Below are 27,046 nucleotides of genomic sequence, written 5' to 3'. Positions count from 1 at the left end.
TCCCAGCTGCCTGGCTTCCCTGCCCTCTAATTGCAGACCATGGCTCCGCTGTCCCAGCACCAGAGCAGCCAGGTGACAAGGTGCTCACCTGGACAACGACTGAAATCTTTTCGCCTATCTCATAGCTCATGCTTGAATAGGCATCGGGTAGTTCCTGATGCTCTCATGATACCTTCCTCTTCATCTTCCTGTTCCTCTGATGGCCCCGCCACTCTGGAGCAGCCTGCCTCGTCTTCTTCCTCCTCCCCAGTCCGAGTGGGAGTTCCTCTGCATTCTAAGCAAGCCGTGTGAGAAGCTAAGGTTTACAAATTACAATTGTTAAACAACAATTTTGTTTAACACGCTGTGGTCAGATCTGTCCTTATCTCAACCCTTTGGGCCCCATGCTGGACATCCAAGGACTGCTGTGGTTTAACCGGCCAGCAGCTCAGCACCACAGAGCCATTTGTTCTTCTTCACCCCCAAGTGGGATGAGGGAGAGAATTGAGGGGGGGGGGGGGATGAAAAAAAAAAAAAAGTAAAAGCTTGTGAGATGAGATTATGACAGTTTAATACAACAGAAACAAAATAATAATACTAACAGTAAGAAAAATAAAAATAATAATAGTAAAAAGAATAACACATACAAAACAAGTGATGCACAATGCAATTGCTCACCATCTGCTGACGGATGCCCATCTCATTCCAGAGCAGCCTGTGACCCCACCCCAGCTAACCACCCCTATATATTGTCCAGCATGACCCCACATGGTGTGGAATACCCCTTTGGCCAGTTGGGGTCAGCTGTCCTGGGCCTGTCCCCTCCCAGCTCCTGCTGCACCCCCAGCCTGCCCGCTGGCAGGACAGTGTGAGCAGCACAGAAGTCCTTGGCTGTGTCAGCACTGCTCAGCAGCATCTAAGCCAGCAGTGTGTTATCAGCACCATTCTCATCCTAAAACCAAAGCCCCACACCAGCTACGGTGATGAAAAGCAACTCGATCCCAGACAAAACCAGGACAAGCCAGTGTCCGCTCCTGCAGGAGCCCCTCTGCACTGAGGGCTGCAGAGCCTGCGCCTCACCTCTCAGCACCCAAGGGGCTGGGACCCACACACGCATGCACTAGAGCATGGGAAACTGATACAAGGTGATTTCCTGTTGGTTTCCCTGCAGCCTTTTGCAGCAGCCCAGCAGCAACTGGGTGGTCATGGGGGGCTGGAACACAAACTGTCTGGGGGTTGCTATAAAAAGGCAGAGCAGCCAGCTCCACACACCCTGCAGCAGCGCCGAGCCGTGGGTCCTGCATGCAACAGAGCAGAGGTAACATCTCACTGCAGCACCAGGGCTCCTCCTGGCACAAATGCTGCGGCCTCAGAGGATGTCGGGGCTGCACGGGGGAACCCAGGTGTCTGCGGTGTTTGATGCAAGTAGTTGGGCTGGAGTCCGGGCCGGTATCGGGGTGTGGAAGACCCAGGTGGCCCTGGCTGGGGACACACACTGCGGGTGCTTCCCTCTGGTGCCAGGGGGGCCATGGGCGGCTTTGGAGGTGGTACTGATGCATCTGCTCCGCTTCTCCCTGCAGCCTTCTCCGACCCTGCGCTCTCCCCCTAGCAGACACCCGTGCCCTGTACTGCTGCACTCAGCGGCTGAGCTCAGCCGGTTGCAGAGGACCGGGTCCTGCGCTGCCTGGGGCATCCCCGCTCGTGGCTGGACCCCCGGAGCTTCCTGCACATGGAGCACCTCGGCCTGGGCTGGGTGCTGCTGGCCGGCACCTTGGCTGGCACCTTGGCCGTCAGCAGCACCCGTGAGCAAGAACCCGGCCGCATCAGGGAGGAGGCGATGGACATGGCCCAGAACTCCTTCGATGACCGGTACCAGGGCTGCAGAAACAAGATGAAGGTGGCACTGAAGAAAGTGCATCACGCGGAATTCAAAAACCACATCTTGGCAGATGCCTGGAAAGAAGCAAAGAAGAAGTGGAAGAACTCCAACCGCCCGCAGGGGCTGCCGCGGGACTACGCGTTGGCCGTGCTGGCGTACACTGCTGATACAGACCTGTACAAGGAGTTCAACACAGCTGTGCGCGATGGTGGGCGCTCCCGCGATTACTACCTGCAATCTTTCCCCTTCAAGACACTGCATTTCTTCCTGACCGTGGCCCTGCAAACTCTGCGTAAAGCCCAGGGCCACAAATGCTACAACGTCTACCGCGGCGTCAGGGGCATCCAATTTACGGCCAGCCAACACCACACTGTCCGCTTCGGCCAGTTCGCCTCTGCCTCCTTGAATGAGAGTATTGCCCAGGAATTTGGCCAGGACACCTTCTTCATCGTGTACACCTGCCATGGTGTCTCCATCAAGCATTTCTCCTTCTTCGCTAAGGAGGATGAAGTCCTCATCCCACCCTATGAGGTCTTCAAGGTCACCAAATTCACCCAAGACAGAAACGGAAACGTCATCCATCTCCGCTCCCGTGGTGCGCGCAGCACCTACAAATGTGCACTGGTGAAGGGTAAGGGCAGCCAGCAGGGTGGGTGCCCCCGGGAGATGGCTGGGGACAGGGCACAGCCCTGGGCAGGCGCCGCCGTGCTCCCTGCGCTCCTCCAGCCATGGCTGCAGAGGAACGGGGGCCCCGTGCCACCGGCTCTGTGAGGGGAAGGGGAGCCTCGTGGTGAAGGCAACACCTCCGTGTGGGGAGCTTGGGGAGCTTGGGGAGCCTGGGGAGCTTGAAATAACGTGGAGCTGCTGTGCGGAGGCATGGGGGTGTGTAGAGAAGGAGGAGCAGGAGGGCCTGCTGAGGGGTTAGGTTTGGGGTATAAAAGGGCCGGTCAGTGTTTGTGTGTCCTATCATCGCATTTCTCACATTAAAGCTTTTCTCTTTGCACACTCGCAGCCTTTCCCATGTGTCCGCGTGCTGAGAGGCCTACGTGCCAGCTCCTGGCGAGGCCTCTGTGTGTGCGAGTGAGCTCAGTGCCAGCTCCTGCAGCCAGATCCAAGTGTCCCTTCTCTCCCCAGCCCTGCTGGGGAGGAGGGGAGCGAGCGGCTGTGCGGTGCTGAGCTGCCTGTAGCTTCAAGCACAGCAGGCCTTCTGGTGCCCAGTGCGAGGCCCGAAGGCTTGAGGGAACGGCAGAGCCAAGCGCAGCGTGCCCGAGAGAACAGCCCTGCGGGGATCAGCCCACAACACGGCGCTGCCGCCGGCGCCGGGCCTAGGGCCGGCTGCGGGACTGGTGGCGACAGTGCCCGGAGGGGCCGGGGGCAGTGGCAGCCCCACAGGGAGGAGAGGTTGAGATAAGGGCAGGGAGATCGCTCAACCATTATCGTAACGAGTGAAACAGACTCAGAGTAGGAAGATGAGTATCATTTATTGCCTATTACTAACAAGCTAGAGCAGTTAGAAAACAAACAAAAAAACAAACTCCAACACCTTCCCCCTACCACCTCTTCCACCTCCTCCCCCCGAGCAGTGCAGGGGAAAGGGCAATGGGGGCTGCGGTCAGTCCCTGACGCTTCATCCCCGCCGCCCCTCACGGTCCCTCTGTGCCCCTGCTCCCCGTGGGGTCCCTCCCATGGATGCCGTCCTTCCCCAACTGATCCTTCAGGGGCTCCAAGAACTGCTCCCACACGGCTCCGTCCCACGGGGTCCATCCCCCAGTCCCAAACTGCTCCAGCACGGGGCCCCCACGGGTGCTGGCAGCTCCCCCCAGCCCCCTGCTCCCCGTGGGCTCCTCTCCATGGCTGCAGCTCCGGCCCGGGGCCTGCTCCTGCGGGGGCTCTCCATGGGCCGCAGCCTCCTCCAGGCCACAGCCACCTGCTCCACCGGGGGCTCCTCCACCCATGGGGGGGCTGCAGCGTGGAGATCTGCTCCGTGTGGGACCCATGGGTGCAGGGGGACAGCCTGCTCCACCAGGGGCCTCTCCACAGGCCGCAGGGGAACTTGTGCTCTGGTTCATGGAGCACCTCCTGCCCTGCTGTGGCACTGACCTTAGGGGCTGCAGGGCTGCTTCTCACTCCTCTCTCCAGCTGCTGTTGTGCAGCAGTTTTGGTTTTCCTGTTCTTAAATATGTTCTCACAGAGGCACAAACAATATCACTTATTGGACTGGCTCTGGCCAGCAGTTCAGCCTGTATCTAACGTGGGCCAGATTCTGGATTCTACTCACAGAAGCCACCCCTATGTCCCCCCACTACCAAAATTTTGCCTCATAAATCCACTACAAGTGGTCAAATCCCTGCCTGGGTCTGAGCTTTCATTGCCAGCAGTCCACGAGACGTGGAACCACCTGTGAAGATTTTGGGGCTGGGTCCAGGTGAGGGTGCAAGCCTTGTCTGGCTGCGAAGTTGCTAAAAATGGGAAGCTGGAAAAATGTAAAATAAAAAGTACAAAGCTTCCCCTGTCCTGGGGGCTGGGTGCTGCTTGGTGCCGGGTGCCCTGCTGTGAGCACAGTCCGGGGTGAGCCCCAGCAGACCAGCCCTGGCACTGCTGTCACTGGGCCCAGAGGTGCATGAGGCAGGACGGCGGGTGAAGCGCTCTCTGCATGGCCGCTGGCTTTTCTCCTCGGGGCCACCAGCTGGGCGCTGCCTTTCACAGCTCCTCTGTGTGCCTGGGACCAGCTGCAGAGGGATGGGTTCGTCAGCCGCTCGCTGGCTCAGCCCCGCAGCAGCGGCACGGGCACTGCCTGCGGCTGTGGGGTCTGCAACTGCCCCGCTGAGGCTGAGCCCCTTCCCCTGCGCAGAGACCCCAAAATGCGGTTAGACCACGATTCTGTGACACCTGTGGGGGTTCCTACCTGTGCTGCCCCTGCACTCCGGGCTCTTCTCGTCTGGGGGGGAAGAAGAAGGGCTGGGGTCAGTGCTGGCCCCGGCAGCCCCAGCTGTACAGCACCAGGACGATGCCAAAGGAGCAGCTGGGGGTGCCCGAGCCCCCTACTCACTCCCCAGGAAGGCGCAGTTGAAGTGGCTGCAGGTCCTGTTGGTGCTCCGCAGGACAAAGCGGTGACTGCCCTCGTCCGGGAAGACCCAGAAGATCTCGTGGCCAGGGATCAGCACCTCCTCCTCCTCCGTGTACAAGGAGAAGGCGTGGATGGGGACCCCAAAGCAGCTGCGGATGCTGAGGAACGTGTCCTGCCCAAAGCTCTCTGCCTGCTCCCTCCTGAAGGAGGAGGAGGCGAAGGAGCCGAACCTGAAGGGGCTGGCGCCCTGCAGCTGGTAGCGGGTGTGGGCGATGCCCCGGTACACCGGTGTCCCGTAGGTGGCCTCGCAGGGACGCCGCAGCAGCTGCAGGGCTCTGGTCAGGTAGAAATGCAGCGCCTTGAAGGGGAAGCTGGCGTTGTAGGCAGCCCGCGACCGCCCGGCCGCCCGCATGGCCGCGTTGAAGAAGTGGTGCAGGCCGTTGTCCGTGTAGGCAATCACGGCCTGGCCGTACTCATCCTTGAAGCCGGGGGGCAGGCGGGCAGCCAGCGAGCCTTTCACCTGCTGCCACCGCTCCCCGGCACGTGCCCAGACCCTGCCGAAGAGCCTGGACTTGCCCCGCGCCTGCTCCTGCGCCAGCAGCGCCGGCCCCACCGCCTCCATCGCCTCCGTGCACCCCTCGTACTGGTCATCAAAGGCGTCGTGGCTCATGTCCATCAGGAACTGGGGGGTCCTCGCCTGCGCGAGGGAACGGGGCTGTGTGGGGTGCACGCTGGGTGCTGGAGCCCCCTCCCCAGGTGCCGCGTGCCATGCACAGGGTTAGCTGCGCCCACGCATCCCACGGCGTTCCCCTGCCCTGCCGTGGGTCTCTGCCCCTCCCCGAACCGGAGCACCGCGCTCCTTGGGGCTCCCTAGGAACTGGAGGGGTGCAAGAAATTATCTTTGCAGAGGCAAGCAGCGGGAGGGTGAGCAGCACCCGCATGGCTCGGGGCAGAACCCACAGCGAGCATGGGGACAGTGGCAGCAAAGCGAAGTAAAAGCAAAAGCCGCAGGATGGTGTGGAACAAGCACCAGGGGCAGCGGGGTGGGGGTGCCGCACTGCAGGGCCCCCACTCACCCAGGGGGCTGCCAGCAGGGCCCCGAGGCACAGCCATGCCCAGCGCAGCCGCGGGATCATCCTCAGGCCCATGGCACCTCCGGCTCTGTGGGGACAGGGGTTGGTGAAGCCTCGGGAGGAGCCTCGGAGAGCTGCAGGAGGGAGAGCCTGGGACGTGCCCGTGTGGGGCCGTTCACCATCAGGGATAAGGGCGGCCATCGGGTGCAAAAACACCCCATAAGGGTCACCCCGCATCCCCCTGGCTCAGGAGAGACAGCGGCTTTCCCAGGCAGGGAGCAGCCCCCGAGGCGATGAGGGGCACCCCGGGGTGCCAGCCCTGCCTGCGGCATGGGGACGGGGCCCTCTGACAGCCCCAGGGCTGCAGCCACCCAGGGGGACCCCCCAAATCCCCTGGGGTCCCGCAGAGCTGCCCTCGCTCCCCACCAGCCGGGCAGGAAGCAGCCCCCAGGCTCCTGTCCCGGTGCCCCCGGAGGTGTCCCCATACCAGTGGTGTCCCTGTCCTGGTGGCATTCCCGGTGGTGATGTCCCTGCGGGTGGGTGCCCCTGCCCACGGGTGTCCCTGCGGGTGGGTTGTCCCAGCCCAGCAGGCCCCGGGGGCCCTGTGCAGGGCCAGGGCTGAAACCGGAGCTGCAAAACAGAAAACAGGAAAGGGGCAGACCCGGAGCTGCTGCTTGCTCGCCTGCTTTCATTTTCTGCACGACGTGGTGCTGCAGCCTGCCCTGCCCAGCCGCCACCGCCCTGCTTCTCAGTGCAGGAACCAAACCCCACGGAAGGGAAATTCCAAAAGCTGCAGGACGAGCCCAGGGCCCGGCCACCCCACAGCCCAGGGGGGCTCAGGGGGGAGACCAGGAGGCAGGGGGGATATGGGGTGGGTTCTTGCTGGACCCGGCGTTTGGCATCGAGGGGCTCCCATCTACATCAAAACTCTGTTTGGGGCTGGAAGGAGGGAGAAGAACTGCGTGGTGTCACAAAGGGGGGGTGCGTGTGCACCTCGCTGTGCCCCAACGGGGGTCCCGCAGGGGTGGGAGCGGGCAGTGGGCATCGCACCGTGGCACCATCCCGGTGGGCTCCGGCTTGTGGGGGGGCCGGGGAGCTCGGTAAGGCTGGCCGGGGGGGGGCAACCCTGCAGAAGTGGGGTCAGAAGCAGGCTGCGCCCCTTCTGTGGCACCCCAGCACCCATGGGCAGCGTCCCCCATGTGTGTGCAGCACCCTGGCACAGGATGGGGGGCTCATGGGGAGGGGGGGGTGCTCAGCCCCAGGGGATGCTGTGGGTGCTGGTGGTGCCGTCCCCATGCTGGGGGCTCCTCTCCCAGCCCCTGGCATCGGTGCTGAGCCCTTCTTGTGGCTCATGAAATTCGGGGCTCTGTGCCACAGGCCTGTGCCCACCGCCCGGGGACCTGCGGCATCGCCGGAGCCATGGGGGGCTCTGGCATCCCCCCCCCATCCGAGCTGCTCCCGCTGCTGCCGCTGCTGCTGCGGCTGAGCCTGGTGTCCACCGTGCTGAGGCTGCGGCGGCTGCGGGTAGGTGACAAAATTTGGGGCAAGGGGTCCTGGGGGGCTGCCCCCCGCCCCTCACCCCTCACCCATCTACCTGGGGCTGATGCAGAGGAACTGGCGGAGGCTGAGGAAGCAGAGGCAGCCGGGGAGAGCCCCGCAGAAGGAGCGGAGCAGTGAGTGACCCCCCCACCAGCACCGGGCACCCCGAGGGCTGGCATCCCCCGGCGGGGGGCTGAGCTGGGGGGGCTCCCAGCTGCTCACCCGCTCTGTCCCCAGCAGCTTCCCTGCGGATGGAGGCAGCAGAGGGGAAAGCATCGCCGGGACGGGACATGGGGTGAGCGCTGCCCGGGCTGACCCCGGCCCCCCAGGGGCTGCAGAGCTCAGGGCTGGGGCCTCCCCTAGGTCTCCCCCCCCCAGGGCAGGGGGGGCAGCGGGGGCTCCTCCATCTCCATCTCCTCCCGCAGGACGAGCCTGGCACCGAAAGCCTCCCTGCTGTCCCTGGCCGCCTCCTCCTCCTCGCGGTGCTCCCTCTACTCCTTCCCGGAGCCCTGGCCGGGCGCCCTGGCCGAGCTGGCCGCCCTCAGCCCCCCGACCCCCCCGGAGCCTCCGCCTCCTCCTCCGCTTCCACCTCCCCCCTTGGGGGGCTCCGACCCCCGCCGCCCCCCGGGGCCGTGCTCCCAGCGCCTCCCCGGGACCGAGGCGCGGAGCCCCGAGGGCTCGGAGCCGCCCCGGCCCCATTCGCCCCCCGGGGGGGCGGCCCCGGCGGACCCCATCCTGGAGCTGCTGCGCGCCGCTCGCCGCTCCCGGGCCGCCACCGAGCGCCGCTGCCGGCTCCTGCGGGCGGTGCTGGCGCTGCGGCGGGGGGCGGCGGGGGACGGACGGGTGGGACCCCCGGGATCCCCCCGGCAGGCGGGAGAGAGCCGGGAGCCCCCCAGGGAACCCCTCCGGGAGCACCCCCGGACCTCCGTGAAGGTGCGTGTCCGGCTGGAGATCCTCGGTGCCGGTGCCGGGGGGTGGCAGTGGTGCCTGGACACGGACACGGACACGGACACGGACACGGACACGGACACGGACACGGACACGGCCCGGAGCCTCCTGCTGCAGCCGGCCGGGAGCATCCCAAAGGAGCCGGAGCGGAGCAGCCCCCGCAGGAGCAGCCCCCTGGGGCCGTGCTGGGAGCCCACAGGCGGGGTCCGGCCCCGAGTGGCCGTGGGGCTGTGCCGGGCCGGGCAGTGCCTGCAGGAGACCTGTGCCAGGCTGTGGCTGTGGCTGGGGACCCGCTGGAGGCAGCGCTGCCGCTCGCTGCCCTTCTGGGAGCGTTGGTCCCGCAGGGTCGGTGGGCTCCTCTGGCCCCGAGCAGGGGGCCAAGCCCCAGGACAGCCCCCTGGTGCTCCTTCGGGCTCAGCCCATTAAAGGGTGCAGCCTTCACGGGGTGCAGCTCTTCATTTCCCCATCCTGAGGTCAAACACAGCGGGGATGGGGCTGGCACTGGCCACATGAGGTGGTCACCAAAGGAGCGGGTATCTCACAGGGCTGTGCTGGCCCCCAGAGGGACGTGGCCAGGCTGGGAAAGGGGCTGCGGGAGCCTGGGGGGGCTCATGCATGAGCACGACCCACATCAAGTCTCGGTTTGTGCTCTGGATTCGTCTTCAGCCGTGTTTCTCCCCGCATGCTGCACGCACACCCTGCACCAGCAGCACACTGGTGGCCCTGGGAACCGGCACTGGTGCCCCCACTCATCTGCACCTGGCTGTGCTGCCCCCCCAACCCCTTCTCCAGAAGCCCCTGAGGCTGAGCTCAGCAGTAAAGGGCTCCCCAGGAGCAAACCCCAGGCAGGAGGCAGAAGCCAGGAGCTGCACGCTGCAGGGTTTATTCCCACTTTGGTTTCTGCACCCGGGTCCGTGGCGCACGGTGCATCGAGCACCAGCACGGACAGGGGCTTACCCCAGCCAGGCCCCTCCAGCTCAGCCCCCTGGCACGGGGGGGCTCCCAGCACCTCCCCAGCACTTCTGGAGCCCCCGTCTGTCCCCACGGTCCCTGCTGTGCCTGCCCCAGGGCCCCTGGCCGTGCCAGGGCTGAGCCACCCATGGGACACCCGGGGTGCTGTGTGTGGTGGTGCCGTCAGGCGGCTTTGCCGATGACCAGCACGCTCATGAGGAAGACCATGATGAAGAAGACCCACATGAAGAAGCGATCCATCACCTTGGCCACCTTCTTCCACTCCCCGGCGCGGCGCTGGGCGGCTCGGTGGCGTCGGAAGCAGCCGGCGATGTAGCCCACGCTGCTCAGCAGCACGTGGTGGTGGCACAGGCAGTGGCCGCGGGGACACGGCCCCGGCTGGGCGCCCACCCCGGGGGGCTCCTGCGGCACCGTTCCGCCCGTGCCCGCCCGCCGGGGGCTGCTGCAGCTCTCGCCCACCTCGCAGACGCAGAGGGCGCGGGCCAGGTGGTGCAGGATGAGGCGCCGTGCCCACGGTGGCACCGGCCTGGCCCCCGGCCCGCAGTGGTGGACGTTCATGATGAAGATGGTCAGCGCGGTGGAGGCGGCGATCATGGTCATGGTGGCGATGTAATACTTCCCTGCAAGGCAGGCGGTGGCAATGAGGGGCAGGGGGAAAAGGCAGGGACCCCCCCTCGCCACGAGGACCCCGTCCCCAGCACCCCCCATCCCCTCGGGGGCTCACCGATGAGCGGCACGCTCTCCGACGGCGGCATGCTCTCCGCCACCAGCAGCTGGAAGACGGTGAGGGCCAGCAGCACCGTCACCCCCAGCGACACCTTCTCCCCCGAGTCGGCCGGGAGGTAGAAGCCCAGGGGCGCCAGGAAGGAGATCATGACGCAGGGCAGGAGCAGGTTGAAGATGTAGAAGGAGGCGCGGCGCTTGAGCAGCAGCGTGTAGGTGACGTCGGGGTAGGGCTCCGAGCAGCACCCGTAGGTGACGACGTTCCTGGTGGCCGGCATGCCCAGCACCTCCCACTCCACGTTCTCCACGAAGTCCGTCAGGTCGCCCGCGTCCAGCCGGTTGCGGAGGTCGATCTGGTTCCCGTTGTAGGTCCAGGAGCCGAAGGTGAGGCGGCACTGCTGCCCGTCGAAGGGGAAGTAGGAGACGTCCACCTTGCAGGAGCTCTTGGTGATGGCGGGCGAGTCCCACATGATGTGCCCGTCGGAGCGCAGCACCACGTTGGTCTCCATCGAGCCCCCGAACCGGTCGTCGGCGCTGGGGCAGGGGCAGCCATGGGGCAGCTGCCCTGGCACCAAGCCCCAGTGGGGCTGGGGGCTGGTGCGGGACCCCCACACTGCACCCCCCTGCATCCCCCAGGGTGGCCCTGTCCCTTGGGGTGGTCCCACGCCTGCTGACAGCCCCTCAGTCCCCCCAGCCCAGCAAGGATGACGGCCTCACCCCCACCGGGACCCCTTCCCCCAGCCCCGAATTTGTGATGCCCCCCTGCAGCCCCCCCGGGTCGGGGCGAGCGCGACCCACTTGTTGTAGAGGACGATGTCCGGCCTCCAGACGTAGCTGCTGGGGATGCGGATGCTGTCGATGCCGCCGTAGGCGTCCTTGTCCCAGGTGAGGTGGGCGTCCAGCCAGGCCTGGCGGACCCACAGGTAGGAGGTGAGGACCTGGTTCCTCTCGTCCTGCGAGGGCGGAGGGTGGGCGCGGGCACCGGCCCCAGCACCGCCAGCAGCACCCCCCCCCCCCGTGTCTGCAAGGGCTTTGAGGGGCTGAGATGGTTTCCAGGGGGTTGTGCTGAGGTTGTAGGGTTTGGGCTGGTTTTGGGGGGGGGATCTGAACTGGTTTCAAGAGGTCTGAGCTGATTTGGGGAGCTGCTGGACTGGCTTTGAGGGGTCTGGGCTGATTTGGGGTGGCTGGGATGGTTTTGAGGCATCTGAGCTGGTTTTGAGAGGTCTGAGCTCTTTCCCAGCTGTCTGAGCTGATTTAGGGGGTCTGAGCTGATTTCAAGAGATCTGATCTGATTTTGGGGCAGCTGGGCTGGCTTTGTAGGGCCTGAGCTGCTTTGTGGGGCTGAGCATCATCCTGGGGCTGGAGCAGGACCCAGCGGCAGAGCAGAGCCCAGGCGCACGGTGCCTGGGGACGTGATGGGGACAGAGGGGTGCCGGTGATGGGGACAGAGGCGTGCCAGTGCCGGTGCTCACCATGTCGATGATCTGGGACAGGGTGACCTGCAGGGTGACGTTGAGCGCCCGGTCCGTGTCCTCCGCGGGGCGCAGGGCGCTGGAGTAGTTGGCGAAGAGGTCGTGGAGCAGCTTGTGGGCGAGCCTGCCCTGCGCGCCCCCGCAGCCTGCGGGACCCGGCACGGGGTGGGGGGGTGTGACGGTGAGCATGGGGGGCACCGACCCCCTCCCCACGGCTGGGATCCCACCAGACCCTGCCCAGCGCTGCTGCTGGGACCCCCGTGCCCCCCAGTCCAGTCCCCACCTTTGCCTTCCCTCGCCACCCTCCAGGGATGCCCAAGCTGAGCCGAGGTCCCTGCCCGTGGCAGCCCCATGCTCTGCCTCCCCCCTTCCCCATCCCATATTTCTGGCAGTCCAACCCCAAAAATTATTTATTTCATAGAATCACAGAATCAAAGAATCTCAGAATCCCCCCAGCTGGAAGGGACCCAGAAGGATCGAGTCCGACTCCTGTCTCCACACAGGAGCACCCAAAAACCAGACCCTGTGTCTGAGAGCATTGTTCAAACACTCGGAATCACGAAATCACAGAATATCCCAAGTTGGAAGGGACCCATAAGGATCATCAAGTCCATCTTGGTGCCGTGCCCACACCCCTGGGCAGCCTGTCCCAGTGCCCGACCACCTCTGGGTGCAGAACCTTTCCCTAACACCACCCTGACCCTCCCCTGTCCCAGCTCCGTGCCATTGAACAAGTCCTCCTAATTGCCAAATATTTCTGTTATTTCTACGATTCCTGTTATTCCCATGATTCCTGTTATTTCCATGATTCCTGTTCCTGCTTCCACCAAAGCCAGGAGGGGCTCTGGCTCCTGGGGGAGGAAGCACCCCAAAAACACAGGGGTGTGGAGAAGGGATCTGTCCCCCCATCCCAGCCCCTCTTTAGGGCCATTTCTTGGCTGAGAGCCCCCAGGCCAGGGCAGCAGCCGGTGCCCATCCTGTCTTTGCTGGAAGCTGGACAAGCTGGGTTGTGTTTCCTGGGCTGCAGGCAGGTGAGATGCGTTTACAGAGCCGCTGCCAGCAGTGCCGGAGCCCGGGCAGCTCCATGGGGTTGGCAGAGCTGCGGCACAGCCCACGGTGAGTCCCCAGTCCCCAGAGCCCCCGGGGCTGGGACCGGGCAGCGGGGGCCCCGGGCAGACTCTGCCCGCCGGCTGCAGCTCCCAGGGGGTTTGCTCCGCTCACCCAGTTTATTGAACCGGGGCCCTGCTGGTCCCAGTTCAGGCTGGCAGGTGCCAACCCCGGCACTGGCACCTTCCCCCGGCGCTTACCTGGGGCCAGGACGGTGCTGGCGAGGCCGAGCGCCAGCAGCCACGCGGGCAGGCGAGCGCCCGGCTCCATCCTCGTGCTGCCGGGGCCGTCAGGAGCCGGGCGCTGGGGACATGGCGGTGTCACCTGCCGGGGGTGCGGGCTGTGCCATCCAGCCCCTCCTCGTGTGGCATCTCCCGGGGCTGGGCAGGGTTTTGGTGCTGCCTTTAAGGGCTCGGCGCTGGCTGACGTCAGGGCTGGGGACGGAGGGACGGAGGCTGCTAATCCCGGGCAGCAGATGCCAAGCAGAGCCCGATCGGTTTTAAGGCCGGAGGTTTTGTTTCCAGGCGGTGAATTATTCATCCCCTGCCTGCGGTCCCAGCCGCGCTGCTCCCCGGGGCCCGCCGCGAGCGCCAGGGCAGCAGCTGGGCTTGCAGAGAGGCAATTACCCTAATGGAAGGAGGCGAAGGCGGTGACTCTGCGGCCGGTGTCACCTTTACGCAGGGCAAAGCTGGCCCTGAGCACCCAGCCCAAGAGCGGGACCCTGGAAACCCATGTCCAGGACGAGGGATTTGGGGCACCCGACTCCAGCCCCAGCACGGGGCTCTGGGGGGAGACCTGAAATCCTTTGGTCCCTTGTTGAAGCCGTTCCAGCTTCCATACAGCACGGCGAAGCACGGTCTTCTGCTCGCCCTAAGCTGTACGTGGTTTCTGCCTCACCTCCTCCTTGTCCATCCCCTTCCTGACTGCAGCTGGGCACTGAACTTTTGTTAATAAAAATGATCCCCAAGTCCAAAAGTCCAGCCCAAGGTGGAGGGGACTGCTCAGGGCCAGTGCTCCCAGCCGGCAGAGCTGCAGGTGGCCGGGATCCCCGGAGATCGCCTTGTCCAAACCTTCCCCATCGCCTTTCTGGGGATGGAGGCGAGGCTGCCCGCCCCCCCCTGCTTGAAGGGGGACACAGAGGGGCTCTTGCTCTCCTCCAGTGCTCTGCCAGAGCCTTTCACAGGTATCGGAGCTGTATGTGCACATATCTGTGTTCCTCATGCCACCCCCGCATGCTCACAGCCTCTCCATTCCTCCCAGCTCACCCATCCTTTCTTCCAGCCCTTGTGTTTGCCTCCTGTGAGAAACAAAGCTGTGTTTTTGCAATTAAAGATGTTTTTGCAGTGGAAAATTCCCCTAACTTCGCATATTCAGAAGTGATTGTGGAGGCATAGAGGTAGCATAGCAGTGGGGAGTGTGTTAAGCAGATCAGGGGAAGGTCCCACTGCCCCAAAATAAGGAGGATGTCTAAGAAAAACAAGATGAGCAATGAACAATCAGTAAAAACAAGAATCATGGACCTCCAGCCAGGAGAGAAGAATGGAAAAAAAAGAAAAGAAACAGTTGGTCAAATAAAATCATACATCTGTGGTATAGAAGGGAATCAAGTGGGTAGTACTCAGGACTACAGGGGAGGAAACGGGAGAAATCAGGTGTTGGGTAACAGGGAACAGGAGGTCAGGATATACTTTTGCTGGGCACTCCTGCTTGCAATTGCAAATAAAAGAGCTTCACAGGAGTTCCTGTCTGAGAAAATTACTGAGATATTCCCCACACTCGTTCCCTTCTCTCAGGATCCAGCCCAGGATCAGACCTTCCTAAAGAGCCAGCCCCTGCCCACTGCCACCGAGCCCAAACCCCGGGACAGGTGCCTGTGGAACTGGAGTCTTATTAAAAAGCAAAGAAAGAAAACCGTGGGAATACTATAAACATTTTATTTATTGTTTTCAAAAAGACAGGAAAATAATCTAGATCATTTTATTTATAACTTTTAATAAAAACCTTTACATAATCCTCATGCACGAAGACCTTCAACGAGCCAATGCAAAGCAGCACCGAGGCAGGAGGCGCTGCTGCAGTAACCCTGCAATCAGAGCAGACCAATAGACAGCTTTTTTTTTTTTCTTCCAAAAATAGTTGGTTTCTAAACACAGTAACGGAGAAGACTGTACACACTGGAGCAGACTGACACTGCCAGCTGTTCACTCGCGGGATGTTCTGATGCTGATGGTGGCTGCACCCGATGTAACGCAGCAAGCACAGAGGCGCCGGCAGGCTCCCGGCTACGCGCGGTGGTCGGAGGGGCTCCGTGGGCACCGTGCCCCTGGGGCAGCCCGGTGCTGGCTCCCACCACAGCCTTGTGCAGGGCAGAGCACCACGGTGCTTGTCTGCACCGGCACCTGCCTCATGCATGGCTGTGAAGAGGCAGCCCGGAGCTCCTGGGCCGTGTGACTGACCTTTTGGCAGAAATTGTGCAGAATTTGCCCCCCTCCGACCAGCAGCGCCTGGCCTGGAGTCCTGAAGCAGGGCGGGTACTGGGAGAAGCTCCTGGGTTTTGCTGCATGGTGGCAACACGTGCGTGTGGGGCCCGGAGGTCTGTCTTCAGAGGCGTGGGCAGCGCAGAGCACACCGTAAGGCACACACGTAGGTGTCAGCTCCCCCCTCTGAGGCGGGGAAGCAGCTTCCTTGGGTTTTGGAGATGGAGGATGGAGAAACAAGGAACACCACGCTTGCGGGTCTCCAACTCAGCAAGAGAACGCAGGCAAAGACGAGTCTTCTGAAGTTAGTTTCTTCTCCCACCCCCCACCCACAGAGCAAAACGTTTAACAGAAAGCCCCAGTTAAAGCTTATCCTTGGTCAGTTCGGGTACCAAAGGCTCGGCAGTAACAGGCGCAGCCCCGCTGATTCGGGCACGCCCAGGACGAGCTGTCCCAGAACTTGCTTCACCGTCCTCTGTGCCGCAAGCGAGGACTAAAACGGATCTGCCAGGAGATGAAGCCCCCTCTGAACCCCCTCCACAGGCACAATCTCACCTGCAGTCAGGTTCTACAAGAGGGATTTTATTAATTCTTGGAAAAAGTGTCATGTAGCTGAGGGTGCCAGCCAGCAAGGCCCAGCTGGGTCTCGCCGGTCCCCCAGGTTACAAAAATTCCTGCCATAACCCACGGAACTAAAGCCACTTTATGCCTCTATGGAAAACCGGTGTGGCTGGAGGCTGCTGCCAAGGGAATGCTTACCCTCAGAGCAGGAAAAGGGTGAGCAAATGGTAAAAAACCTGTCTGTCCGTGAAGAGATCCGTCCTCACTGAGTCACCACTGTCAGCTCCCGTAAGTACGACTGGGTGAGGCTGCGCAGCTCCTCCAGGGCATAGTCCTCCGGCATGGGCAGCCGCCCGATGTGGGGAGCCAGCAGGCGAAGGGGGACGCGCTGCACGGCAGGGGTGGAGTCGGAGACGGGCTCCGGGGTGTGCTGCAGGCTGAGGACCACCCTGAGCAGGTTGGCAATGCGCTTGGCCATGTCTGCGGAGAGCAGGAAGGTCAGTGGTTGTGCACAGCCCACACCACAAAGGCAGCTAGTGTGAACACCTGCGAGCTTACTCCTTGTTGAGGAATGCACTTAACTACAACTCAAGAGCCAATTCTTGAGCAGAGGCATTTGGCTGGGTTGGTAAACCCATGCCCTGCTATGAATTTGTCTTTTCTCAGCTCCAGCACTGAATCTCATCTCCAGACTTCCTCCCTGAGCGTAATCAACATTTGGCCTTATTCCTCAGAGCAGATGTTTTTCTGCAGGTAAGCTCACGTTTTATTTGGCACTGTAACACTAAGTAAGGACAAGACACTTCACTGTTTAACCAGAGACAGCTTCAGGAGACGAGGCACTGGAAGCCTAATTAGCCAGGTAACAAAAACTGCCTGAAACAAAGGCAGTTTGTCACAAAGAAACAGTAGCTGCATGTACGGGAACCATTAAGGCAAAACACAGCTCACTTCACCAGCTCCAGGCTTCCTTCTCTGCACAGGCAAAGAAACAGACACCGGCAGCCTGGGCAACAGCCAGTGCTAGCTGGATCAGGTTCTAAACTGGCTTTAGTTTTAAAACTGCCTTTCGCAGCAGGGTGCTCGATATTGGCGGTACCGTACCTGACTGAGCCAGCCGGTCCCTGGCGTTGTGGCACTGTATCTGCTCTATCCTGTTGCACAGCGAAGTCACTTTGGTATGCAAACGCTCCAGCTCATATGGGGAACAATCCAGCTGAAAGTAAGAGAAGACAGTCAGCCCCAGAGGCATCTACAAGAAAGTAATGAACTCTGCCTGAGTTCATTCCAAAGCCGTTTACAAGAATCACTGCTGGAGTTTATTCCAAGCTGAATCTGTCCAACAAGACAACATGTTACAGCCTGTTTGAACTCAACACCTTTAAGCAGAGAAACAAGAAGTCTGGAACTGAATTAAATGGGACCAACACACAGACTGCCCGTTAATTAGCTAACTGCTAGCTTTGTTCCTCACTTATCTCACTGCCATGCTACATAACAACACGTTTTCAGGGCAGAGACCACATCTTATTTTCACATTATCCACCATCTCTCTCTGTATTTTCAGAGATGATGAAATTGTCTGCTAGTGTCTGTAACAGAAACACTGAGTTAACAATGAACAGCGAGTAAAAGGTTTCTCTAAAAACAAGACTCTGCGTGAGCTTCCAAACGGCAGGAAAGAAAACCACCACTTCGGTTTGTTACCTGTTGAATCCTATCAACCATCTCGATAACACGGATGTAATCTAGATAGACCAGCCCTGCCACCTCCCAGTCCTGGATGAGCACGCTGCGTTCGGGAGGGGAGAGGTCTTCCAGGAATCCTTTTAGGTACTTGTAGTTCTCATTAATAATAGCATCTAAAGAGAGCAAACACAAATAACTGAGCAATGGGGTTTCTTACCAAGTCAATGATATTGATTATTAAAGAAAACAGCTGTCTGCTGCACGGTCAGTTTCCTAATTCTGTGACTGTCAGCCATGACCACAGGTGTTTACCTGATTTATGACCTACAAAAGACAAGCCTAAGGCCATTCCGTTTCCTAGAACAGGGACACGCATAGGATCAGCACTCCAGGAATGCTACTGCTGCCCTTGTTCCCCAGGCACTGCTGGCACAAGGTGAGTGTGCAGAAGGTTAAGCACTACCCTGCTCACGTGTTTGCAGTGAAGAATCATCGTGCCAGGTACCACACGAGAGCTATTTTGAAACAGCCAGCCACTCTGTACTGCCCCTCTTGCTAGAAAGCATCCTACTGCTTCACGTTATTGAAAACCCAACGACTTTTGTTCCTATTCTATTTATGTGGACCGTTCAGAATGGGAAAAAATCAGGCATAGACTCACCTGAGGCTAAGTGCCTGACAACAAGCTTGTGACACTGGTTCCAGTGCCCAGCCTTGAACAAGAAGAGGGCTTCTTTATGCCGGTCGCCCTCCATCCTTGCTCGAACAGCCTTTGCTTCATGGATCCACTCGGCAGGGACGCAGAGCCTCTGTGTCAGGAAGGTCTCCTTGGCCCACGATTCGGGTGTCTCGGACAGCACGCAGTGCCGGTGTAAGAGTTCTCGCACTGCCTTTTCCCGTATGCTGGTGGGAAGAGAGAGCAGGTCGTTATTCCAACACGCAATCCTGTGAGTCCCACCATCAGAAGATGCGCCTCAACACAAGGAACTGGCGACTGAAAGCAGCAGCAGGGAACTCCACTGCCCTTACTGGCTACAGCAGAGGCATTCCAGGTGGTGAGCCAGCCTCGCCAGGTTTTAAGTGGTCTTACTTCAGATACTACAAAAAGTTCTACAACCAACTGCGTTACTTCAACACAGGTGACACACTAAGAAAGAGGTCACCACTAGTGCTTTGCAACATCGTTAGTGTTGTAGCTTAAGACTGTTTTAATATGACTCATGACCCTGGAAGTAATAAACAAGCTTTACTTGAAGTTATTGCTGGAAGAAAAAATCTGATGCAATGTATTAATTGCAACTGTAAACACTAATAGCAAGAGACACCCTTCCACAAATCAGGCCATTATTTACATTATTTACAAGTTTAAGACAATTTTTCATTCACTACGTATTTCACAATAGAAGCAAAACATGTATTTTTGTGATTCACACGGTATCCCTTCAAACCACACTTGTTTCTTGCTCATTAGAATAGATGCAGTATTTTGCATTCATGTTTTCAGGCCAAGTTCCTGGATGTAGTAGGCTTCCTGAGCCAGAGAAGATAAGCAAATCTCACCTGTTTTGATATTCTAGATCTGTTTCTACTGAACAGTTTAGGAGTTATAGCTGTTACAGTACAACGCTACATGTAACTAAGCAGAATTATGCACACCACTGTGTAACCCGACACACTTTTTACAGTTGGCATTGGGTTCTCCAGCTTGCAGCTCCAACATCATGAGAGAAGCTATGGTGATTACAGTATACATGCCACGTCTATAAAACAGAACAATTTATATTTTTTGGGGGGCATCGTAAATAACAAAGAAAAGCTTTTACTTACTGAGTATCAGGCTCGTGCAGCAGTATAAAAACAGCCCATTCCCAAAGGCCTTCGCTTTCAAGCTGGGCAGCGTAGCTGGCATTCAGCACTCCCTGCCCCTGCTTGAGGAGGTGGGTGTAGTTCAGGGCTCTGAGCACCTCCCACAGGTGCCAGCTGAGACGATAATCTACAGGGTCGGATGTTATACTCCTTGGATCCAGCAGATGGTCAAGGTCATAGTGCCTGTAGAGAAAAATATTTGCAACATAAATAGCTGTGTCCAAACAAAATCAGAAATATTGCTGCCATTTAGTTCCTCTCCTTCCCCCTTCTCCAATTATTAGGCAAATTGTGTGGATTTATCATTTATATATATATATTTTATTTTTTTTTTAAGATGAGAGCAACAGTTAAAATCCTTTTGCTCTTTGAGTCTGCATCTAGACTGCCATCACCTTTTATTTTGTACATGCTCCTCCTGCAGATTTCTCAATGTCTTGAAGTAAAGACAACTACAATGAAGGTAAGATTACTGCAGAAAGTTGCAGAAAGCATGTAAGAAAAGAAAAAAGCAGATGTGTTCCTAAACTTGAGTTTAATCATCTACACCACCAGCAGCAGCACATTCTGTGATGCTGTGCACTCAAGGCAGATTTTTGACTATTTCAAAGTGGTTCAGTGAACACTGAAGTTCATTTCATACCCCTAGTTTGGGAAGCCCATTAGTCACTGCCTTCACAAAGTTTTTCTGAATAGTTTTGAACCATTTACCCACGTACCTGTCACTGTAGAGCTTTAACAAATGGAAACAGACGTCTCTCAGAGGTCTTCCTGCATTATCATCTTCTTCAATTACACAACCAGAACCTTCTAGGTAAGGAGGCAGGGGGCAGCAGGCATATTTTTCAGACTCTGGTGTGTTCTAAACAAATAGTTTAAAGACAATACTTTGAACACAATGCATTCTGAATGCCACATTGCTCAGCAGACTGATGAGCAGGCGGTGCACTCTAGTCCATCTGAGTTTAAAGCCTACATAGCAATTACATACTAGCACAATACTAAGAAGAAAAAACTAAATGCAGAGTGCTTTTGGAGGTTTAACTGCATCTCACACTGCGCTTTTAAAAGCCACTGTGTGGAGAGACACTCGGTTCTCCCACATAGACCACCCATATTCTTGAAGAGTTTTAGAGCTGGAAAACCACATATGACTTGCAGAGATGCACCATCTTTCATTTCTTCAAGACCTCTCTCTCTGAAGCAGAGTTTTGACAGCTTAGTGGCAGCACTGGACGCAGAGTTGGCAGGAGACATTTTACCAGGCACTGGAAACCACCCCCACACTCTAACCTAGTAGCATTATCTTCAGTTCAAGCCATGCTAAAACTGAAACTTGTTCTTTCCAGTGTACAGCAATAAACAAAGGTTGCGTAACACGCAGCCACACACTGCCCGTAGGACAGCTTCCACATTTGCTGCAGGAACAACAAGTGTGACAAAGGGCAGGTGGTTTGGCAATGGCTATTTTAGCAGGCAGCCGTATATTTACCACCTCATAGGGAAAACTGGCTGGCTATTCCTAGCACAAATAGCCTTCCTGCTGGGGGTTGCTACACACTAGTCCAATTTTGTGAAGCTGCCAAACACCTGGAAACACTGAAAGCAAGTGGGAGGTATGCTTGAAATAAGTCACTAAACACAACAACCTAAAGAGCAGGTCCTAAGCCTCTAGATTGTGACTCAGACTATCAACACGTCCAGCCCCAGGGGGCTATTTCCATCACACAGAGGGGAAAAGGAAGATCCTTATTGAAGAGAACTGCTGCAGAAACTCATCACCAAGAGGGGTGAAGGAATCTGATGCTGTGACAACTGAAGTAATGAATCCATACGCAGCACCTCAGCAGCAATACTCGACTGCTCACAGACGTCTCTGTGCAGGTACGGAGTAAAATCTCCTTTACCCAGGCACGCTGACCTACCTGAAATGCTGACTCGTACATGGCAAGGGCCTGGGAAATAGAAGCTGTTGGAGGCAGCAGGTACCAGAGATGGACAGCCATGCAGCGCTTCCAGTCCAGCTGCGAGCACACGTTGATGCTTACTCTCTCGGAGAGCTGCCACACCTAAAGAAATAAATTACGAACTGAAGTCAAACTTCTCACACAATGGTTGGTATGTACTAGACTAAAAGGGAGCAAAATGCATCAGTGAGAGATCCCATGAGTAAAACAAGCAAAAAACCCAACAGGTCAACACCTTGTGCTTTGCTGCTGCACAGCACGTGCCAGGGCTGCCTCTCACAACCTGGCCTTACTGCTGTCAGGAAGTGGAAGACAAATTAATGACGGAACAGAGGGGCAGAACTTACAGGCTTCCCTGCAAGCAGTGCGAAGATGCGCAGCCTCTCCTCCTGGATGAAGCAGTCTGCCTGCAGCCGCTGCCAGTCCACCAGCTGCATGGTGAGGAGGTCGCGGAGGGGCTGGCTGCCTGCTAGCTGGGACAGGAGCAGAGCAAGCCGGTGGTCACCTGCAACAGGAGACAACAGCACAGCGCTGACACGGCTGGGCCACAGCTGCTTGTTGCTGAGCCCTTTGCTCAGCTTACAGCTGCAGTTATCTAGTTCCTTGTGGATTAAGCCACTCCATAAACACTGAATAACATGGGAGAAAGACAAAGGAAGAGGAAGGACAGACTTCCCAAACAAGGCCAAATGAACGGAAAAGTTTTGAGATTTGAGCTGACGTAAGAGACCAAGAAGAAACTAGCTATTAGGGTCTGAAAATATGCATTTTTTAAACAAACATCAGTAGCTTAACAGAAGCTCAATTAAAAATAAAGAGCATTCAGAGAATATGCCATGGAAAAAATAGTTCCAAATGCAACACAGCATCACTTTCCTACTCTAGGAGAACCAACAAGAAAGCCTCCATGAATACAACCCAATCTGCCTGCAGGAGCAGACAAGCCAGACTGCCTTAATCAACATCTCACATGGAAAACGCAGTATTCAGAGTGATTCACTACTCACTAGCAGCTCCCAAAATTTAAGTTTTCTTTATGTCTTTACCTCCCACTTCATCCCTGGAAAAAAAACAAGACTCAAGCATCTTACCTGACTGCTGTGCCAGTCTGCAAGCCTCGCCAATCCTCCTCCCAGTGAGGAAGCTGAACACGGCCTCCACGTGGTTATCATGTCGGGACAAAGAGACCTCCTCATCTATTCGTGCCGCAGCAGTCTCTGACAGCCAGCGAGAGAAGGCTCTCCTGCGTTCCAGGGCCAGGTTGTATTCACTGGGCTCCTCCAGGCTGGCGTCCAACTCCTTCAGGTTCCCCCAGATTGCTTCACACAACGTCCACGTCAAGCACCAGTGCTTCACAACGGCTGTGAGTACAGAGTTACCCAGTCATAAGGAGTAAAACCAGAAAAATATTTAGAAAAGAGTCACAGTGTTTTCAGTGTAATCTTGTAAGATACCACGGTACAAGTCACTGCAGGAAGTCAGCCACCCAAAATGCAAACACACACATTTAAGCTTTCAGAAAGAATGCTGAGGTACGGTTGGTTTTTATGTTTTATTGACATTTGACTGCTCTGATGTAACTTGAAATTAATCGGAACTGGGCAGTTCTCCAGATTTATTGCCATCACTGTGAGAAGAATTATTCAACACTCACTTTCTGTCACAGCAGGATCCTCGGATGCCTTTCTAACCCAGTCAGAATAGTCATGAATAACAGAAACTCCAGGATTGGGTGCTAGAAGAGGACACTGCTCATCCATATGGACAGTGCTGTGTTTCAGCTTGATCTCCAGAGGGATGAGATACAACTGTTTGTCTCTGTCCATCTTCCTTTTTTCCAAGCTCACTTTCTCCACATGAACCTTGAAAGAAGATTCTGAGAGTCTGGAGCAGAAAGAAGAAACACAGGCAGCAATGCTCTGAATTATTTCCCACGTGAGCCAACTCCGATCAGAGCAGTTGCATTATGCTGCTTGTCCTAATTTTGACAAGCATATGACAAGACAGATGATCCAAAGTCAACAGCTATCCACAAAGAACCTGGTTACACAGCCCGGGATTCAGAACCAAGACTTTGGCAAATAAATCTCACTGAACTGAGTTCAATGCAGTCAAAAGGCACTGGCACTCCCCTCCGTAACTCGGTGCATTTTGTGAGAGCACCTCACTCTGCCAGCACACCAGATATGCTGGAGAACCTCAGCTGAACAGGCCATTTTGGAAGTCCTAAATAGCAGAATGCTTCCTGGACATCAGTTTTGAACTTTATTTCTTTAAACCTTTATTGGATGACTGTGTAATTTGTATGTTAAAAAATAACTACTCTTATTATGATATTCCAGTTCTTTAATACAAGCAGCAACATAAAAGATCCCCCTAACAAACATGATCTTCTATCTTGCACCCCTTCTATATAGGAAGAATGCTACACTGAACACCCTAACAATATGCTGACTTAAAATCAGGACTATTTCAAACACTGATAGTACGGAATAACCACCCTGAAGGAAAATACTACTTACAATTTGGGAGCAACCGGGGCAGGCAGGAATCCATACTCCACAGACTCACACTGAGTGTCTTCCACTTCGCTTGACCTACTTAACCGATCTCCACAATTGACCAGCGTCCAGTTGGGTCCCCAGCCAACACGAAACGAGCGCCCCATGAAGAGCGCCATGTCCATCAGCAGCTTCCCCTTCCTGTGGGTGATGGATTTGTCCAGGGGCACTAGCCCCTGCTGCCTGCGGACACCCACCGTCTTCACCTGCACCTCCGGGGCTGAGGGAGGCACAGTGAATGCAGATGCTAGCGGAGAAGCTGCCGACCAAAGGGCAGCAGAGGGGGAGCTGCCCGAAGTCCTCAGTCCCTTGAAGTCTTGCACAGCAGTGCCAGGCGGTTGGCAAATGAGATTAGCAAATTTTGATTGCAGCAGCCCACCAACTAGGAGGAAGAAGACGGAAGAATATTTAACTGAACGGGTGCTCACTTTTCAGCCACACATTTCTGGTATTTTAAAGGTGTTTCAGTACTTTGTAAGCAGCCAGTGAAAATACCCTGATTTGTGATGGTAACGCACAGCTAAGCATAATTACTTGCAGTACTGAGGACCAGGAAACCCGCTGTGCACAGCCTAATTTGCATTACCCAAACTAAAGCACGTGGTAACACACCAAAAACAGTACGTATGTAAGTCCCACCCCAAAATTTGGGATTTTCAAAGAAATCTCTAACTTAACCAATACTGTTGTAGCGAGCCCATGAGAACAGGAACATCTCGGAAAAAGCACACATTGATTGCTGCTAAAAGGAACAGGGCTGGGCCCATACCCACAGGTTTCAGGTCTGCCCATCCAATTCCGGGACCAGGAAAGGGCAGGGGGTGATGTTTAAGAAAGCACTTTATTATTTTATTCCCCTCACTACCCAAATCTGTTTTATCTGGCAATAAATTAGTTTTACTCAAGTCAAAAAAGCCCGTTATGCCTGCAATAGTAACTGGTAAGCAATTCTCCTGTCTTTATCTCAACCTGTGAGCTTTTTCCATTCAGTTTTTTCCCCTCCTGTTGAGGAACAGGAGCAAGAGAGCAGCTGGGTGGGCATCTTGCTGCTGGCCAAAGCTAACCCACCACTGCACACAACTGTTCTGCCAGGTATTCAGCCAGCAATAGGATTTTGCCTACTAATGTTAGAATTAACGTTAATTGTTAATGTTAGAATTGCACTCATTCTTCACGCAACGTGTAGTTTCCCACAATACCTGAGCATCTTTTCTGTCCGTGTGCTTTTGAAATAGGGAGCCTTGGAGAACAGATCTCTTGAGAAGTATCCATTTTTATAGCTTGCTTCCCAGGATAATGATCCAGGATCAAATCGAGGTCATCTTCATCAGCAAGCAAGGAAGCTTTCATAATCTAAAGAGGTGAGAAGTCAAGCCTGCACGTTAGCAATCCTTCTATCCATCTCATCAACCCCTTTCCCAATAAAGGTAACTTCCACACATTGCATTCAACCAGCACGCCCATGCCATAAGTGTTTTAAGTAAAAGCACACAGTTGAGGAGAAACAGAAGCAAGTTGCCAGTTGATGATGACCATTTACAAGTGACTAGTTAATCCACTGTCACACTACTTGTTAGGATGGGCACGAAGAGTTCTGATAATCATGTTTCCTTAGATCTTAGCTCTATTTCTATTTCAGCTTACATGATAGTTGAGAAGCCAAGGACTATTTCTTCCTTACAAATTAAAAAAAATACAGGTAGAAGCCCAGAAGTGTTCAAGGTGTTACCCTTTCATCCAAAACCACCACCACCACAAAAACAACAACAACAAAAATCAAGCACAGCTATCCTTTTAGGTTCTTTTCTCCAAACTAGGCTTGAGGCAGTCCTAGCTAGATAGTAGTTATCACTTCAGAACTTTGAAATCTGAATTCTAGCCTTCAGACACTTGGCACATCAGCTTTCAACTTCTTGCATCTATAAATATTTCCTCCAGACACAGAAGTCCAGTGTGCAAGATGCAATCACACTGCAGACGCAGTGCACATTTTATTACGAGTTGGTATGTAACCAGCCTTGGGGGGCAAACGGAGAAGTTACTGAGGGATACTACAAAGTCCTCTCCTTTTGGGGGGAAGTACAAGACGCCCACCTGTAAGACGTGGGGGTTAATACCCAGCGTTGATGCAATATGGGTTGAAGCAGGCACTGCCTCCTGCTCTTCCATCATGTTATCTTCCAGAGCGGACTCCTGGGGAAGCTCCTGGGTGATGTCTGCCATGTCACTGTCCAGCTCCACGACCCTGCCCAGCTGCTCCACTTCTGGGGTCTGCGGACACATGCAGAGGCCACGTCAGACAAAAACAGACTTCAACAGTTTGCTGAGAAAGAGTGCTCTGATAGCTGCAACAATCACCTGCAAACGAAGCGGAGTACTCCCTTGCTTGTGCCAAAACTCCAAATTAAGTTTAGGGAGGAATGTATAACCCGTTCCCATTTTCTTCACAGTTGTAACAGTGTAAGTTAAAGTGAAGAAGTTTAAAGTGAGGAAGTCACAGTTTAGTTGTGTCCTTCTGAAGTTTACCAATTTCTGCTATTCAGTGTAAGAAACTGCTCTTCAGCTTTCCATTTTCATGTGACAAAAACACAAAACGGGGCTTGTGCATCCTGCCTTCCTTCCCTTCTCTCACAACGATATTACATCAAGAAAAGCTTTCTGGGCCCGAGGTTAACTTGGGACATTGTAGATGACTGGTTTAAAAACAGCGATTCTCTGCATTAAGCTGTGGAACCAGTGGTAGCTGATGAGGAACAGGTGAGTTCTGTAACACTGCTGTTTCCCCAGGTGTGACATTTGTACAATACTGAGTTTACATTCCACCAAAAATCTTCACAGAAGTTTTAGATATACACAGTCTCCTTCATGATCATGCAATACTGGCTCATGGAGGGTGTGTGTGTGCACGTACATTGATTTTTAACAACTGTCATTGGACTGGAAAGGTGTGGAAGTTTTTTTTCACTTCAGAAGTTAAATAAAGCAGTTCTCTTCCAAGCTGCAGCTAAGTTTCTCTTGCCTGCGCATAGTCCAAGGCAGGAGGAAGAATTCCTGTTGTGATTTTACTGAAGGCAATCGCATGGCAACATCTTTATGATGTGACCTCTAGGCATCTTCGATTGCTCATTGGAACCCAGCCCCAAAGGGCAGGCAGGGCCAGAAGAAG

The 27,046-nt window shown here is 56.1% G+C and overlaps 4 protein-coding genes across 8 annotated transcripts in view; 1 reads left to right on the top strand and 3 right to left on the bottom strand.

Annotated features, from left to right (window-relative positions):
• LOC137856076 (ecto-ADP-ribosyltransferase 5-like) overlaps positions 1–6,661 on the bottom strand; it is a 174,748-nt gene extending 168,087 nt beyond the window's left edge. For 2 of the 4 annotated variants that reach the window (XR_011096195.1, XR_011096226.1), the window contains exons 1-5: positions 6,486–6,661; positions 6,002–6,148; positions 4,908–5,622; positions 4,764–4,796; positions 3,959–4,587 (exon numbers count right to left, since the gene is read on the bottom strand). Coding sequence is in view for 2 of the 4 variants with exons in the window: in XM_068681098.1 (XP_068537199.1) it covers positions 4,559–4,587; positions 4,764–4,796; positions 4,908–5,622; positions 6,002–6,073 (849 nt within the window). In the remaining 2 variants the exon portion in view is untranslated. Of the gene's footprint in view, positions 1–3,958; positions 4,588–4,763; positions 4,797–4,907; positions 5,623–6,001; positions 6,149–6,485 lie in introns of those variants that run through there. The other 2 variants (XM_068681098.1, XM_068681219.1) reach the window with 2 other exon arrangements.
• Positions 1,578–3,274, top strand: LOC137855756 (erythroblast NAD(P)(+)--arginine ADP-ribosyltransferase-like). Its single transcript, XM_068680304.1, has one exon. The coding sequence runs from the start codon at positions 1,709–1,711 to the stop codon at positions 2,627–2,629; it is 921 nt and encodes a 306-aa protein (XP_068536405.1). The 5' UTR covers positions 1,578–1,708; the 3' UTR covers positions 2,630–3,274.
• A 2,771-nt stretch (positions 6,662–9,432) lies between the features above and the next one.
• Positions 9,433–13,434, bottom strand: CHRNA10 (cholinergic receptor nicotinic alpha 10 subunit). Its single transcript, XM_068678797.1, has 5 exons — positions 12,960–13,434; positions 11,653–11,798; positions 10,979–11,133; positions 10,182–10,714; positions 9,433–10,077 (listed from the first exon to the last, which is right to left on the bottom strand). The coding sequence occupies exons 1-5, from the start codon at positions 13,297–13,299 to the stop codon at positions 9,620–9,622; spliced, it is 1,632 nt and encodes a 543-aa protein (XP_068534898.1). The 5' UTR covers positions 13,300–13,434; the 3' UTR covers positions 9,433–9,619.
• A 1,245-nt stretch (positions 13,435–14,679) lies between these two features.
• NUP98 (nucleoporin 98 and 96 precursor) overlaps positions 14,680–27,046 on the bottom strand; it is a 35,311-nt gene continuing 22,944 nt past the window's right edge. For both annotated transcript variants that reach the window (XM_068677817.1, XM_068677899.1), the window contains exons 21-33: positions 25,975–26,151; positions 25,080–25,233; positions 23,842–24,262; positions 22,974–23,203; positions 22,411–22,680; positions 21,667–21,824; positions 21,278–21,421; positions 20,072–20,214; positions 19,314–19,535; positions 18,148–18,389; positions 17,505–17,659; positions 16,902–17,013; positions 14,680–16,277 (exon numbers count right to left, since the gene is read on the bottom strand). In XM_068677817.1, the coding sequence (XP_068533918.1) occupies positions 16,060–16,277; positions 16,902–17,013; positions 17,505–17,659; positions 18,148–18,389; positions 19,314–19,535; positions 20,072–20,214; positions 21,278–21,421; positions 21,667–21,824; positions 22,411–22,680; positions 22,974–23,203; positions 23,842–24,262; positions 25,080–25,233; positions 25,975–26,151 (2,646 nt within the window). In that variant the 3' untranslated portion in view covers positions 14,680–16,059. The remainder of the gene's footprint in view (positions 16,278–16,901; positions 17,014–17,504; positions 17,660–18,147; positions 18,390–19,313; positions 19,536–20,071; positions 20,215–21,277; positions 21,422–21,666; positions 21,825–22,410; positions 22,681–22,973; positions 23,204–23,841; positions 24,263–25,079; positions 25,234–25,974; positions 26,152–27,046) is intronic.

The sequence above is a fragment of the Anas acuta genome, chromosome 1 (assembly GCF_963932015.1).
Source record: "Anas acuta chromosome 1, bAnaAcu1.1, whole genome shotgun sequence".
In the NCBI taxonomy this organism is placed as follows: domain Eukaryota; kingdom Metazoa; phylum Chordata; class Aves; order Anseriformes; family Anatidae; genus Anas; species Anas acuta.
Note: the sequence above shows the minus strand (reverse complement) of the source record. Positions and strands in the feature narration are given on the sequence as shown.